This window comes from Canis lupus, chromosome 20 (assembly GCF_011100685.1).
Source record: "Canis lupus familiaris isolate Mischka breed German Shepherd chromosome 20, alternate assembly UU_Cfam_GSD_1.0, whole genome shotgun sequence".
Lineage (NCBI taxonomy): Eukaryota > Metazoa > Chordata > Mammalia > Carnivora > Canidae > Canis > Canis lupus.
This window is the reverse complement of record NC_049241.1, coordinates 32,436,251-32,452,511: the sequence shown is the minus strand read 5'-3', so window position 1 is coordinate 32,452,511 and position 16,261 is coordinate 32,436,251. Positions and strand designations below refer to the sequence as shown.

The following is a 16,261-nucleotide window of genomic DNA, read 5'->3' as shown; positions in this document are numbered from 1 at the left end:
CTATTTTCTGTGTGTGTGTGTGGGGGGGGGTTCTTTTTAAAACAGGTTTGCAAAAGGGTATTTGGGGAAAGCTAAGTAAGAGGAGACCCTGAATTATTGTTGTTTTTAGTAATCATATCTAACATATTTTGGGTACTTATGCCTGGCACTGTTCTATGTGATTTAAAGTCATTTTATTTAATTGTCATAAATACTTTCCCATCCAATGAAAGTAGTTTCTACTATAGCTCTATTTTAAAGACAAAGAAATGGAGGCTCTAGTGAGGTTAAAGGATGCTAGAGCCAGGACTCAGAACTTGGTTCTGTCTTTGCTCATTTACCCCACCAATTTTGATTGAGTGCCTGTTCTTTCGGGGTGCACTGCAGAGTGTAGGCTGTTAAATATTGCTCAGTGGTGTGAAAAGAACTCTGAAAGTAGAATTGGAAAACCCTGGGCATGGGTCCCAGCTCTACCACTTTGTACCTGTGACCTTGGACAAGTAATTTCCATTCTTTGAAGAATTCCTGGTCTTTATTAGGTAATGTGCACAACAAAGCTTTATAAGCAGTAAAGTGCTATCACGTATAAGCTATGAATGCCCTGCAAGAGAATTCTAGCCCTTTTGCTTACAGCTTATAATTTAAAGCAGTAATTTTGGAGAGAGAACTAGCAACTGATAGAAAACTCAATGTGTAAGAATGAGTGGAGAGAGAGGGAAGTTCCATGTCTAGAGAGCTGGAGGAGGGAAAACAGCCTTGTGGGCACAGAGTAACTGAAAACTTGAATAATAGGAAGGATGGTTAAGAATAAATACAGCATGAAAAAGAGAGTGATTTGTTCAGAATGTTTAGAATTTGTCTAGCCAGGTCAAATGTCTGAAACCCATTCTAGGCTCAAAATCTTTGTCTCTGGCCATAAGAATTGCTTCTTTTTCTTAAAACCTACACATACACAAAGTGATTGCCATCTTTGGGATGAACAAGTCTTCCTGCTCTGCTTCTCTGAAGAGTGTGTTGGCTGTGCTCTGCTGCCTTCTTATAGCCTTCCTTCCCCATTTCCAAGCCCAGGGCTGTAAGCTCCTTCCTTGAGCCTTGGGCTCCTGTGGGTGGAGGTGGTACAGCGCAATGTCCACAATATATCCTCCTAGATCTGTCCCAAGTGAGTGGTCAGCCTGCCTGGCCCCTCCTGAGCCTCATTTCTTGGCCCCTCCCCAGATGAAACGGTTTTCCTCTGGGCAGTAGGGCACGTTGGTTCATCAGGAACTCTGGGATACATTGTCCGGAGAAGCGTTATCCTTCACATTTAACTTAGAATCCAGTCAGTTAAAGGGAAGACAAGAAGTGTTTGCCCTGCTTATTTTCTTTTTAATGGTTTTATAGCCATAAATAAGCAATGTCACTCACTCCCCAACTCAGCCTGTAGATCCCAGTGGCCGTCAAAGAGGGGCTGCTTGCCCCTGCCCAGGAGCTACCCCTTAGACCTACCCTGTGCTCTTGCTTTTCCCAACTTTAAAAAGACAGATCTCCATTTTAGACTATAGAAGACTCAATTGGGAAAAAGTGGTGAGTTCTAATTTTTCTCCCTTCTTGACTGTTTTTATTAAGCTATAGAACTAATTATGCTTCTAGTATTCCACTTCTCAGGGGGGCTTTAAAAACTTTCCCAGGTCTTTTGAAGTGAGTGTTGTGCTTATAAACAGATAAAAAAATAGCACCTAAATGGCTCTGAAACAAAACAAAACAGAAAAGTATGAAGAGGAAAGTGACTCCCTGGCAACTCTATCAGCATATTGACTCTTTGGTTCCTGTGTTAGCACATTTGCCGAATTCTAAAAGGGTCACAGATGTGCTGACATAGCAGTGCATTTTGCAGTGAAGTGTATCCTAGTTTGTTAGTGAGAATAATCAGCATGTGATTCAGACTAATATTTTGCTGTCTCTTACTATTTGATTAAATGACACTAAAATCTGAATAATGACTTGTGTCCCCTCTCTCTCTCTTTCTCTCTTTGCTGTTTTCAGTAGAGCATGCACCATTTTGAACGTGAATTTTCGGTAAAGTAAGCTATACTGATTTCTCTAACTTTAAAGATGCTCTGTTTCTGGCTGTGAAATGGGACCCAGTGCATCTAGATCACTGAAGTGATGAACAAATGGGAAAGCAGATTTGGGAGGATTTCCTTATTTGAACATTTAAATGAAATACAGCATCTTTAAAAACACTCAAGTGACTTCATTTACATTCATTTCATTTTCACCGTGACCTTCAAAATCCTCATTTCCACTCTGATTATAGTTTTAAAATACAACTCTAAAACCTGCAAATCAACTGCATGGTATTTTGTTATGTTTTAATTTGGGAAGGTAGGATCTCAGAGTCTTGATGGAGCAAAAATATTGGTTTGCTATTACTCTGATGAAGGGAAAGAGTGTTAGCCGATTGACAACTCAGTTCTTAGTTACAGGAAGACAACTCACTGACATTTTATAACTGACAGCAGGGAAAAACAGCTCTCTTTTAAGCATCCCTAATAACTCTTGAGTTCAGACATGAGGGCAGCCTCCTCATCTATCTGAGGCAAAATACCAAGGCAGTTGCCAAGAGCTGGGAGGGCTGTCTGCTTCCAGGGGTCACTGTACTCTGTTCCCTCTGAGGGTGGCTAGCAGCTCTGGTCTTGGTCTCATGGCCACGTGGTCTCCCTACTTCTATTCGTGGACCACAAAGGAACTCGTGATCTACAGAGACCTATAGATTGCCCACTGCTAAAACTGGCCCCAGAGGGGACCTCCCCCCAGACATCCTTTCCCCGAGGCTGGTGAAGATGTTTCTGGCCAAGTATTCCACCCTAGATCTAACCTATGTTCTTCTGGAACAGTCTGTGGTCTGTTCCAGGGCCTCTACTGTATTGCCAGGTTCTCACTAGTTTGGTGGATGGGATTCTGGGGAGGATAAAAGTAGTTGGCTTTTGGGATTTTTGTCTATAAGAGTAGTTATGATGGAAGAGAACTATTTGGGAGCAGGCCAATATTTTTCAAAGATGGGTGAATTCAGTTGACAACCAAGCTTTTTTTTTCCCCTTCAAATTTTTACTTAAATTCTAGTTAGTTAGCAACTGATGTTACATGGAATCTGCCTGATCTTGTCTGTGGCCTGCGGATAAGGACTATTGGGTACTTGGTGGGGGATGAGTCAGTGGCACTCAGGCATTAGGCAGCTTTTCCCAGGTCCACCTCAGACCAAATAGCCAGCTCTGAATTTGACCCATATCAATATTGCAACTGGTAGAATGTGTTGTAGCTTAAGCCCCAACGAACCTTTAAAGGAATCTTGTGGACTATAGAGGAAGTAAAAAGAAAATGCCAAAAAAACCCTGGTGGGGCCTGTCATCAGAGGCTGAATCCTTGGGTCTGTGTTCTTACTTCCTCCATTACTGACCTTCTAACTCGGGGACCTCCTTCCCTCTTCTAGAGTGTTCTGAGCTGGCAAGATGAGATTTGGCCTTGCCCTGATTATACATCAAGATCTGCCCTAGTTGTCCGCAGGCCCAGTGAGGAAGAGTGGGCCTTGTGGGACAGTTAGGCCCTCTGGGTCTGGTCTGGCCCTCTGAGCAGATGTCAGGGTGACCTTGCTCCTTATCCCTGAATGAGCAGCCTCTCCTTTTGTACAACCTCGACATCTCATTTGCTTTATAAGCACAAGTTACTCTGTGATGCTTGGGACCGTGTGTTTATTTACACTACCTACATATTCAAAGAGATTCATTTAAAGTCCTAACAATCTCATCCTTTACTTGGAAACTCAAGATCCATGTACTGAACACCACCCCCAACTCCAAGCTCTGAGAGAGTCAATTTGCACTTTTAATTTTGAGTGGCTGATAATGAAGCCAAAGTCGAGGGTTGGCTCCTTGCGAAGTCCAAGCAGATTTGTTCTGTGCCAAGAGGCAGCCGAAATCCAGGTCCAGCTGCTGAGACCCACCCCTAGCCTTCCAGAATCCTGGACTGGAAGGGTGACAGGTCTCTGGACAGGTCACTCTCTGCCTTTAGCAGGGTGCAAGTGCTGTCGTAGCCCAGAGCTTGTCTTCTTTCTTGTTACCTGCAGTGACTCTTCTCCACGGTCAAAGCACAAAGCTGACAGGCAGAAATTCTGGAGCCCATTCTGGAACACAGTGGGCCCTGTGTGTCAAGTGCAGATTCTACTGTCCTTTGTTGGCTGTTGGGTGGTGGGGTATCGGAGCCTGCTGGCTCCTCGGGGGCACTCTTGGTGCTACTGCTAGGTCCCAAGAGCCTTCAGAGACACACCCCCACCCCCACTGGGATTTCACTGGCCACTTTCCAAAAACTCCCTCAGAGGAATGCTTCTAGCACACTTATCCTCCCTGCTCTTCTCACCTCAGCAGTTATTATGGGTTTAAAGTCTTTTTTATCTTCGTAACCTTGTAACATGAAGCTGGGAACATTTTTCCAGGAGACATCCTGGCAGAGAACATAACAGAACATCATTCATTTGTTGTTACTGTATAGAACCAGTGAGAATTACATTTTGTTCATTTGTTTGTATTTAACGTTTATTCATATTATATTTTCATTTTTGAGAATTCTAAGATTGCAGAGCATGAATGTGTGTATCTGTGTGATTCTTTAATTTCAGCTGCCTTCGGTTTTAGTAAAAGATGTAACGAAGGTAAGTGGTTTTCTATGAAATACAAGACTTTGAACCATTATGTGGCACACTTGGTAAAAAGGATCTCTTAGCGAAGTATTTTATTGGTGATCCTGAACCACTCGTCCATATAAACTCAAGTGGTAATGGTATGCTTACTTGTTACCATCACAGCTCAGTAGCAGGTTGGAGGGGAAGAACACCTAACAGAGTGTCTCGCTAGGGTAGCCCTGGGATGGACCAAGGGCAAGGCTAGAAACAGGGGAGTCACCAAGTGCTGCAAGGTTCACAGGAAATGGGGCAGCTAACTCTGTGGCACAAGCAAGTTCTTTAAAGCAGGTCTTTTGCTGTACTCAGTTTTTATCTTGTCCTAGGAGAATAATTCATTCATCTATTCAGAACTATAAATGTCAACTGCCAAGTGTTCATGTGCCTGGAAGCTAAGTTTTAGATACGTGTCCAGATTCCTTCTCCTCACCCACCAGGGTAGAGTCTCTCCTGATGGCTTCAGCAAAGACGTAGGGTTATTACCGTTCCATTCTGTTCCTGGTTTAGGCCGCAGTGGAAAGAAGGTGCTGATGAAGACTCATCCCTGAGAATACCATTGCCAGGGAAAAGAGCCTTCTGCCCCTTGCTTTGCACTGTTAACAGTTATTAGCCTATTATATTTCTAATGCAGCCTAATAGAAAATGATGATTGGAGACACAGGCCCTTGGGGAACCCTTAACCCAGCAGGCACTGGTTCCTTGCCGAGAATTCTGAGTGGTTTGTCATTTTCTATTAAATCACGTCCTTCAAATGTTGTGTGTGTTGGAGCAGCTAAAGAAATGTTCATCCTTTATCAGTAATTGATATTCAGGTAGCCCAACTCTGCATACAAATGTCTATTTTTACTTGCTAGCTCAGTAGGTGCCCTGGACCTGCCTAAAACAGCTGATGGAACTTTGGGATCATCGCTAAAATTTGGAAATGGAGTTAGAGCCTCATTTACACGGAGAACGGAGAGAATGTCACTATGTATAGTTTCATGTAATCTTTGATATTCAGTCTTAGTTGACTGTTATCTGGGGAAATTAATTCCTCTTTGATGCTTCTAGTTTTCTTGTTCAGCATTTTAAAAAAACATACAGGACCAGGTTTTCTTGGTCCCTCTGTGGGAAAATATTTGCAGTCTCATCAAAGCGTGTTCCATCCAGGCCTGGGCAGTAACATGTGTGCAGGGTGTTTGGAGAGATGAATCTGACTGTCCCCTTTCTCCCAAACCTAGGGATGTCCGCATTACCTCCACCTCCTCCACCTCCGCCTCCGCCTCCACCACCAGCAGCTCCCTTGCTTCCTGCGAGCACAGAGGCGCCTACACAGCTCCCGCCCCAGGCTGTGAATGGTGTGAGTCGAGGGGCCTTACTCAGCTCCATCCAGAATTTCCAAAAGGGAACTTTGAGGAAAGCCGAAACCTGTGATCATAGTGCTCCTAAGATCGGCTAAAGCTTCGTGTTTACACTTGGAGGGAAAAGTTCGTTGTTTTTTCCTCCCACCTCCAACCCCTAACGTACTCTTTTTTCGGATGAATAATTGCTGAGCCAGTACAGTCACATACTGTTTTCAGATGCTCATATAAGAGGCTTCTCAAGAGGGAAATATTCAAGTAGAATGAAGTCAGGCTGGCATTTCTGCCTTAAGAAATCCTTATTTTGCTCCTTTATTACCATTTTAAAGGAGTCTTATTCATCTTCTAATGGGCATCTTTTGGGGGCAGCAGCATATCTGAGTCAACCTTTTCACCAATTGAAGGAAACGGACAAAAAAACCAATGACAATATTCAGAACAGTGAATGACCTTTGTGTTGCAATCCCTCCTTTTATGTCAGACAGCTCCCAGAAATGTTCCTCTCATTTCTCTATAAAGCATTTTCTGGTTATTTCTTAGGTAACTCCCATTTTTGCTACCTTATTTTGTCTTCGACATTATTAACACTGTAGTCCAAAGCATAGTTATGTCGAGGAGTGAGAGAAGCAACTGAGTTCTTCCTTTTCCATTCAGATAGTCAGGGGCAAGTCAAGCCTGGAACCTCTCTAGGTTCTAACAAGAATACCATTGTGGTTATAGAACTCAGGGCTGCGAAGGCAACCACTCTAGACTCATAGTTCCTTTTAGTTAGAGTGTATTGGACAGGAAATGTTAATATCAGAAAAAGCTCTTGCTGATTAAAGGATCTTCATCCTCAGCAATAAAGTCAAGTTTGTGGTTTATGGGGGGTTATTATTACCACACAAGTAAATTTGGCGTTCATAAAAATCAATTCTGATTTTTTGAAAGGTTTATCCAAATATATCATCTTTTTAATGTTACTCATTTATTAGATCCTTTATCCTATGATTTGCTTAAACCCTTAAATAAATTGCACTTTAAAGGATTATAAATAATCCATTTAAAAATTCAAGTACACACATCAGTGTTGGTTACTATGCAGAGAGAATGTCATTGTGTATAGTTTCATTTAATCTGTGATAAATGTTCAGCTGTATTTTTTATTAAAATAAACCATGTCAAGAAAGTATGTTGTCTGTAGCTTGGTGCTAGGCATTTTAAGTGGGAATTCTTATAAACAAAGAATAGATCCACACAATATTTCTGGTTTCCTTCCCACCTATCCTATGTCTCTTTTGTGTCATATTTTCCCTCTTAATTAACTAAAAGCTAACAATCCTGTCTTGCCATTTAAATTAGACATCCCCTCATATGCTTCTGTAACTAATTTAAATCTATCTTTTCTGTCTCAACTTCTAAAGAGGGCAGCATATGGCAGCATATCTCTTTTTCAGCAGTGGGAAAAATACCTGATACAAATTTTCATTTAATTTTGAGGGAACCCTATTACAATTGGGCATTTGAAGAGTCTGTGGACAAGTTAGTTATAAATGTGATGGCAGTTCAGGTGATTTAGCATCATTAATCTCTTTTTCTTTTTCTTTCTTTCTTTCTTTTTTCTTTCTTCTTTCTTTCTTTCCTTCTTTCTTTTCTTTCTTTCTTTCTTCTTTCTCTTTCTTTTCTTTCTTCTTTCTCTTCTTTCTTTCTTTCTTTCTTTCTTTCTTTCTTTCTTTCTTTCTTTCTTTCTTTCTTTCTTTCTTTCTTTCTTTCTTTCTTTCTTTCTTTCTTTCTTTCTTTCTTTCTTTCTTTCTTTCTTTCTTTCAGATTTATTTATTTATTCATTTAGAGAGAGAGAGAGAGAGACACACAGGCAGAGACACAGGCAGAGGGAGAAGCGGGCTCCATGCAGGAAGCCCGATGTGGGACTCAATCCCGTGTCTCCAGGATCACGCCCCGGGCTGCAGGTGGCGCTAAACGGCTATGCCACCGGGGCTGCCCAGCATCGCTCATTTCTTAATAGAAATTCTTAGCAGAATTTTAAGACCTCCACCCACCCCAGATTTATTACCTCAAGAATATAAAAATACAATTAGTCATACTTAGGAATTCTTTTATTCCTTATCAAAACAATCAAACAGCAAATGTAGATAATAGCTTTTATCTTTACATACAAGTTATCTTTTTGGATATGTCTTTCTGCAGAACTCTGCCATGTTCAGACCTTGTCCTTGTGAAAGGGTAAAATTTTAAGTTAGCCTTATTCAAAGAACATAACTGTAACAGACCAACCCCCCCCCCCCCCCCATGGAGTCTAGGGCAGGAGAGGAGAGTTTTTCCACATACAAGCACATTTAAACTTCTTCCAAGTACAAAAACATCTGTGATGTTGCTTTAGAGATAGCTTTATGAATCATAAGGTCTTACAGTACAATTCAGGTGAACTGTCAGAAAGTATTTTAAGTAAATCCCAATGACTTGAAATTCAAGTCCAAACTAGATATTTAATGTTTTCTTTATTGCAAATATGATGTCTTTAACTTGAGGTACAGAGTTGTCTTCTAGAATCTTTGCATAAGGCATAGGGACATCAGCACCAGTGACACGAACTGCAGGAGCATCCAGGAAATTGAATGCAGGGCCTAGGAGAGAAGGAGGCTCAACTGAGAGAAGCAAAAAAAAAAAGTCACTGAACACCAGCACCTTCCCACAGGAGGTATGGCTCTCCAAGGAGAGAAAACCTGAAGGAATATACTAATTATGGGGATTGTATCTGGCTTTTTTAAAAAAAATTTTACCCAAAGGAAAAAATGCCAAGGTGAAATTGAAAAGTTAAGACTTTTGGCCACCCCTAGCTTTTGCTCTCTATACAGTGTCCCGGTATACACTGTTTATTACAGCTTGAGTATTCTAGAACCAGGTTCTCTGAAATACCTTCCATAATCCTGGCACAAATTTCAGCTCCTACTCCAAACTGTGGCCAGCCTCCTTCCACAGTTATGAGATGATTGGTCTTCATGACACTGGCTTCTATTGTTTCAATGTCCATTGGTCTGATGGTTCGCATATTTATCACCTAAACAGATAATACAGATATGCTTTATAGAGCCACTGCACCACAAGTATAGTCTCATCCCCATAATACCACGCCCTGTTTTGTTTCCTGTTAATCTCAGAGTCTAGGAAAATCAAATCTGCCTATTCAAGAACAAAATGTAAAATGGGAAATGGTAATTAAAACAAAAATCTTTCACAAGTGGTTAAGAATTCACTTAACCTCCTGGGCTTTAACTTCCTTCTCATCAAAACAACTAACAACTGACTGGTCACTGTGTGCCAGGTGCTACACTGAGTGTAACAACCACCCTAATGGGACAGTAAAGGTATTCTCAGTTTCCAGCTGATGCAGCTGAGATTCAGAGGACAGATCTTGCCCAAGTTTAACTAGCAAGTGGTAGGTCCTGGACATGAAAAGGTTAGACACTGATTTCTAAGATTCCCTGTGTCCCAACCTCTAGCTCCAAGGCTGGATCCCAGCTTGAGAAAGTAAGTACTATTCTAAAAATAGGTATTTGAAAAGCAAGAAGGTTCCCAGCTTTAAGCAAAAGTGAGTGACAAAGCAAGATTTTACACTTAGTTATTAACCTGTTACAGAATTCAAACTCCTATTTCTGGGTCTTAAATTTAAAAGGAAACTTTCTGATTCTTTAAGAAGTGAATGTCTACATACCTCACATTCAATACCCTCTTTGGATAACACTGTTGCAGCTTCTAAGCAGTGGCCCACAGGTCTTGAATGAGCAACTACAGTTATGTGTGTACCTGAAACAGAGTGGTCACAGGTCAGAGACCAGGTTGAAACTAAAGCTGTTGTACTGCTCCACAGCCATTGTGGCTCTTGTTCATTTATAAAATTCAACTCTGTTCCAGTGAGGTGAGGAATGTGATAGCCTTCCTAAAAATGAAATACAAATCTACTGGACTGAGAATCAGGAAAGCACAAAAGTTTATGAGGAAAGTGTAACACATTTCTTCATTTCTTTTTTCTCAAGATTTTATTTGAGAGGAGGAGAGAGCACATGTGTGCGAGAGCAGGAGCATGTGAGGAGCACAGGGAGAGAGAGAAAGAGAGAGAGGGAGATCATTTTCAGCACCCTCCATGCTGAGTGCAGAGCCTGACATGGGGCTTGATCCCAGGACCCTGAGATCATGACCTGAGCCAAACCAACAGCTGGACACTTAACTAACTGAGCCACCCAGGTGCCTCAACATGATGGATTTCTTTTCTTTTCTTTTCTTTTTTTTTAAAGATTTATTTATTTATTTATGATAGGCATAGAGAGAGAGAGAGAGAGAGGCAGAGACACAGGAGGAGGGAGAAGCAGGCTCCCTACCGGGAGCCCAACACGGGACTGGATCCCGGGACTCCAGGACCGCGCCCTGGGCCAAAGGCAGGCGCTAAACCACTGAGCCACCCAGGGATCCCCAACATGATGGATTTCTTAACTTGATAATTTCCTAACCAAAGTAAAGGGCAGGAACTTCAAGAATGAATCGTTCGACCAGGGTGCCTGGGTGGCTCACTTAAGTGTCTGACTTTTGATTTCAGCTCGGGTCATGAAGATTGTTAAGACTGAGCCTGGAAAAAAAAAAAAAAAAGACTGAGCCTGGGTTGGGCTCCCTGCTGGGCATGGAGGTTGCTTAAGATTCTCTCTCCCTCTGGCCCTCCCACACTTCTTGGAAAAAAAAAAAAAAAAAGAATTTGACAAACATAAATACAGGAGCTAGATTACAAATACTTTAGCATGTACTAAGTGCTCTTACCTTGCCTTTCTATTTTGGCTTTTCCAATGGGAATCAGAAAATCTTTTGACTGAGCTTCGGAGGGAAATTCAAAAGGAACTCCATACATCAGTTCGTTCTCTAGCACCACCACTACAAAATACAAATGTTTAACAGAACTAACTACATGACCAAATGTATATACATAACTATCATTCATTTTGTGCAAAGTTTCACTGTGCAGATTAGGAAGCCTCCTATCTATTGTGTCCAGTAGCCCTGAGAGGATGGTTTAGGTACTGGCATCTATAGTCTGGTCAGTCCTAATTTTATCTATTGTAGTTAAAATGGTGTTGTAGGTACCTAATAGGCCCCATATAGTCAGAAAAGCAAAAACAACACCTTTTTAATGGTCTTTGCTGTATCTGTAAATCATAACATTTTATATGTCTAAGCCTAACTAGAACCCTTAAACGGCTTCCTTCCAGGCAAAGATTTCAACTTAGTTCCTCAATGTTCAAAAGAGACCCAAGGCTCACTCTACTGACCTGGATTATTATCCCGAATGGCTGATTTAATAAGTCCTTTTGCATCCTCTGAATTCCAGGGGCTGACCACCTTTAAGCCTGGGCAGTGCCCATACCAGGCAGCAAAGCACTGTGAGTGTTGGGCAGCCACACCTGCTGAGGCACCATTGGGCCCCCTGAAGACTATAGGCACAGGCTGAAGGCCCCCCGACATGTAGTAGGTCTTGGCAGCTGAATTTATAACTTGGTCAATGGCTTGCATAGAGAAATTGAAGGTCATAAATTCACAGATGGGCCTCAACCCAGCCTGTCAAATAAAAAACAGAGATCTTAGAAAAACTAAAAAGCAATAAAAAGTGGCAACCACTCCAAACTTCAATGTTTTTAAAAGGTCATGTTAAAAGAAATCTCTTTAGGATTAAAGGGGAAAGGAGAGAAAATGAGTGGGAAGTATCAGAGAGGGTGACAGAACATGAGAGACTCCTAACTCTGGGAAACCAGCAAGGGGTGGTGGAAGGGGAGGTGGGCAGGTGGGTGGGGGGATGGGGTGACTGGGTGATGGGCACTGAGGGGGGCACTTGACGGGATGAGCACTGGGTGTTATACTATATGTTGGCAAATCAAACTCCAATAAAAAATACAAAAAAAATTTTTTTAATTATTAAAAAAAAATCTCTTTAGATGAGATTCATAAAGAGGATTACACACCATAGCTGCACCCACAGCAATTCCAGCAAAGCCCATCTAGAAGTAAAACACAAACACAAGTGAAAATCCATAAAAATCAGAACAGTGTACACTTTAACATGCCCCTGAAAAGTCTGCGTCCTGATGGAAGGCTCACCTCAGATATGGGAGTATCTATGATTCTCTTATCGCCATATTTCTTCCACAGGCCTCGACTAACCTAAAATTACACAATGATCTCATTACTTTTAAGTGTATATGGGGGCAAACAGCCACCTCAATTTATATCGCTTTCACATATCTTGGGTTACCTTATATGCACCATCATACTGGGCAACTTCTTCCCCAAGGAGAAATACCTTCTCATCTCTTTCCAGCTCTTCATCCATACCTTGGTTTATAGCCTCACGAACTGTCACCTGTCACAGGTATGGGGAAAACAGCCAATAAGCTACAGGATTATTTCAGATACTACTGAGATTCTCTCCTTTTATAATTACTAGGCTGCCTACAGCATACGGTATGAAAACTATCGCTAGGACAGGCTTCTCTTTAAAAGTTCAAAGAATCCCCCCCTCAAATAAATAAATAAAATCTTTAAAAAAATGAAAATAAAAGGTGAGGGGAGGGCACCTGGGTGGCTCAGTTGGTTAAGCATCTGCATTCAGCTCAGGACATGATCCCGGGATCCTGGGATTGAGCCCTGCAGTGGGCTCTCTGCTCAGCAGGGTCAGCAGGGAATCGGCTTCTCCCTTTCCCTCTATCTCTGCCCCCTGCTTGTGCCCCTTCTCTCTCTCTCTCAAATAAATCTCTAAAAAAAAAAAAAAAAGTTCAAAGAATTCTAAAAGTAACATTTTCATACACAGTCTTTGGCTGAATTTGTTAATGAAAATACTGAATGCTTTTCTTAATGTGCACCTAAACTTAACAAAAGCTGTTTGCTGGCCAGACCAGCTCAAGTTTCCTGAGTAAAAATTCTATTCAGTTGTTTTATTTCCACAGTCAGTGTAGTATGGGACAGAAAACTGTTAAGAAAGCCTAAATAAAACTATGTTTTGAGCACTCACTAGGTACTGGGAACTTCCAAACACTACCTTCAGAATCTACAAGTTATTTTACTAGACAGATTGAGAGTCCTCTAGTTAAAAAAAAGAAAAAAGAAAAAAAGGAGGGGGTACGGGGTAGGAAATTCCTCAAGTTGAACACAGAACTACTATATGATCCAACAATTCCACTTCTAGAGATGATCAAAAGAAATAAAAGCAGGGACTCAGATACTTGCACACCAGTGTTCTTAGCAGCATTATTCACAAATCCCAAAGGTGAAAACACCCACATGTCCATCAACAGACAGAATGGAGGAACAAGATGTGATATATGCATAAGATGGAATATTATTCAACCTTAAACAAAGAAATGAAATTCTGACACATGCTACAACATGAATGAACCTTGAAAACATATGTTAAGTGAAATAAACCGGATATAAAAGGACAAACACTGCAGGATTCCATTTCCAGGACACACCTAGAATAGATAAATTCAAAGGCACAGAAAGTGCCAAAGAGGTTACCGGGAGCAAGAGGGAAATGGGACGTTCGTGTTTAAGGGGTGGAGAGTTTCTGTGTGTGATGGTGATAAAGTTCTGAAGACCGATGGTGGTCATGGTCTCACAACATAGTAAACGGAAGTACTGCCGCTGAATATACACTTTAAAATGGTAAATCTGGTTATGTATATTCTACTTGAAAAATGTAAATGGGGCGGTTGAGGGAGGAAGCGCGAGGTCTAGTTTCCTCAGATCGCCCACAGATTCCAGTGAGCCTGGCCGGGGCGACTTGCTGGTGTGTCCGGCGCTGGGTCGCAACAGAGGCACTCGGAGTCCCACGCAGGATGTGGGAACCCGTGGACCTCAGGGCCCGTGCCGTCCCTGTCCCCACGGCGCAGGCGCGTCCCTCCCGGGATTCGGGCTAGCGCCCAGGCCACCTACCTGCAGCGCCGCCGGCGCCGTCCGGTGGAAGCGCCTCCTCAGCAACCCCGACACCTGGCGAAAAGAGAGAGAGAGGACGCTGAGAGGGGGCGCAAGGCGGGCAGAGACCACGCGGAGGCACGCATGCCGCTGCCTACCTGTTCCAGGGGTCTCCGCATCAGGCCAGACACCGCCGCCATCTTGACCGTGTCCTCCAGCCGCCGCCGAATGACAACACCGCAGGACCGCAGTCGCCTCAGGCTCCGCCTCCCGCGCCAGCTCAGGCCAATGGCAGCGCGCGGCGCCTGCGTGCCCCGCCCATCCGCTGCCGGGTGAGGGGCCGAGGGGCGGGGCCTAGGTGGCGCGTGGGGCGGTACTACCGCTGTTTCTGGGGCCGGGGCCAATCAACTTCCCGGGAGCGGGCGGCTGCTGCGGTGCGCGCTGCGCGGCGGGACGCGTCTGTAAGCGGTGCTGCCTGAGGCGCGGTGCCCGGAAGGCAGGTTCTGAGGAACGTTAGGTTGAGGCTGCGGGGACCTTCAGAGTTGGGTCAGCCTTTTGCGGGCACTGAAACCCGTAGGGCGCCAAGTGTCGCCTGCGCACGCTCTGAACGAGCCCGGTGGTCCCCGGGCCGGACCGTGCTGTCCGTCTGTTGCTCCCTGGAATGCGAACCGGAGTGTTCATCGAGGCATGAAGCGCCTACTGTGTGCCGGGCATCGTAGTAAGTGCTGTCCAGCTCCTGTAATTCTCACAGGAACCCTCCCGCGTGATGACTGTTACCTCCACTTTTCCTCAAGTCACTTCGGGTTGTCAGTCGTCAGAAAGTCCTTCATCCAGAATTTTCAATCTTTTTTTTTGTTTTTTGGTTGGTCATTTCAAGCGAAATGTGTTAAAGAGAGCTTTTCGCTTCCTCGACCACAGTAAAATGCACATTCCCCCACCACCTCAGAAAGTTCCCTCAACGTTTCCTCCCGATCGTTCCCCACACATCACCCCACAGGCAACCACAGATCTGATCGCCATCACCGTAACTTAATTTGCCTGTTTTAGAACTTGACGTAAAGGGAATTCTATCATTCTTGCGTCTCGCTCAGCAACATGTTTTTGTGATTCATCCATGTCGTTAAGTGTATCAATACTTTATTCCTTTTCTTTTTTTTTTTTTTTTCTTTTATATTCTTTATGCCCAACCTGGGGCTTAAACTCATGACCCTGGGATCAAGAGTCCCATGCTCTTCTGAGCCAGCCAGGCACCCCTCCTTTCTTTCTTTAAGTTTTCTTTTCTTTTCTTTTCTTTTGAAAGAGTTTAAGTGTCACAAGAAATTGTGAAACTGGTGCAAAGAGCATCCATGTGACCTTCAACTATCTTTGCCCAATATCTTGGATGACCATAGTACATTGTCAAATCCCCCAAATTGATAACGGTGCAATGCTCTTAACTCGGGTAGAGACTTTATACAGCATTCATCAGTTTTTTTTTTTAAATTTATTTATGATAGTCACAGAGAGAGAGAGAGAGAGGGGCAGAGACACAGGCAGAGGGAGAAGCAGGCTCCATGCAGGGAGCCCGACGTGGGACTCGATCCCGGGTCTCCAGGATCACGCCCTGGGCCAAAGGCAGGCGCCAAACCGCTGCGCCACCCAGGGATCCCCCATTCATCAGTTTTTATATGCATTCTGGCAGGGGTAGGAGGAGTGTAGTATTATAGAATTGTATTAGACGTACAGATTCACATAACTACTACCACAGCCAGAATACAGAATTGTTCCATCCCCACAAAGCACCTCCCTCCTGTTACCTCATTGTTACCTCCTCCACCCCTAACTCCTGGCAACCACTAATCTGTTCTCAATCACTATAATTTGTTATTTCAAGAATATTTCAACACAGAATCGTACAATATGTAACTCTTGGAGATTAGCTATTTCCACTCAGCCTAATGCTCTTGAAATCCATTCCAGTTGTTGCGTGTATCAACGTTTCTTTATATCTCTAAGTGGTTGCATGTTTATCCATTCACTCCTTGAAGGACATTTGGTTTGTATCCAGTTTTAGCTATTACCAATAAACCTGCAATGAACACTGGCTTTTTAAACATTAGTTTTCATTTCTTCAGGTAAATACCGAGCAGTATGATTATATTGGAGTGTTTTTCCACGGTGGCTATACTATTTTTTTTTTTTAAGATTTTATTTGTTCATGAGAGACACAGAGAGGCAGAGACACAGGCAGAGGGAGAAGCAGGCTCCACGCAGGGAGCCCGACATGGGACTGATCCCGGGTCTCCAG

At 43.2% G+C, this 16,261-nt stretch overlaps 3 protein-coding genes across 23 annotated transcripts in view; 2 read left to right on the top strand and 1 right to left on the bottom strand.

Moving 5' to 3' along the window:
* Positions 1-16,261, top strand: part of PXK (PX domain containing serine/threonine kinase like) — a 111,420-nt gene that overhangs the window by 72,848 nt on the left and 22,311 nt on the right. For 5 of the 21 annotated variants that reach the window (XM_038566013.1, XM_038566012.1, XM_038566009.1 and 2 more), the window contains 2 exons: positions 4,631-4,663; positions 5,911-7,201. The exons of 2 other annotated variants lie outside the window; for them this stretch is intronic. In XM_038566013.1, the coding sequence (XP_038421941.1) occupies positions 4,631-4,663; positions 5,911-6,128 (251 nt within the window). In that variant the 3' untranslated portion in view covers positions 6,129-7,201. Of the gene's footprint in view, positions 1-2,001; positions 2,040-4,630; positions 4,668-5,910; positions 7,202-16,261 lie in introns of those variants that run through there. 14 more of the 21 variants (XM_038566015.1, XM_038566014.1, XM_038566011.1 and 11 more) reach the window with 8 other exon arrangements.
* On the bottom strand, positions 8,106-14,237 carry PDHB (pyruvate dehydrogenase E1 subunit beta). Its single transcript, XM_038566031.1, has 10 exons — positions 14,133-14,237; positions 13,996-14,049; positions 12,317-12,424; positions 12,163-12,225; positions 12,027-12,062; positions 11,340-11,625; positions 10,834-10,944; positions 9,740-9,831; positions 8,944-9,085; positions 8,106-8,651 (listed from the first exon to the last, which is right to left on the bottom strand). Exons 1-10 carry the CDS (start codon positions 14,172-14,174, stop codon positions 8,506-8,508), a joined length of 1,080 nt encoding a protein of 359 aa, XP_038421959.1. The 5' UTR covers positions 14,175-14,237; the 3' UTR covers positions 8,106-8,505.
* The window catches only part of KCTD6 (potassium channel tetramerization domain containing 6), a 41,045-nt gene continuing 39,426 nt past the window's right edge, over positions 14,643-16,261 (top strand). The window contains exon 1 of the mRNA XM_038566033.1: positions 14,643-14,692. The gene's annotated coding sequence lies outside the window, so the exon portion shown is untranslated. The remainder of the gene's footprint in view (positions 14,693-16,261) is intronic.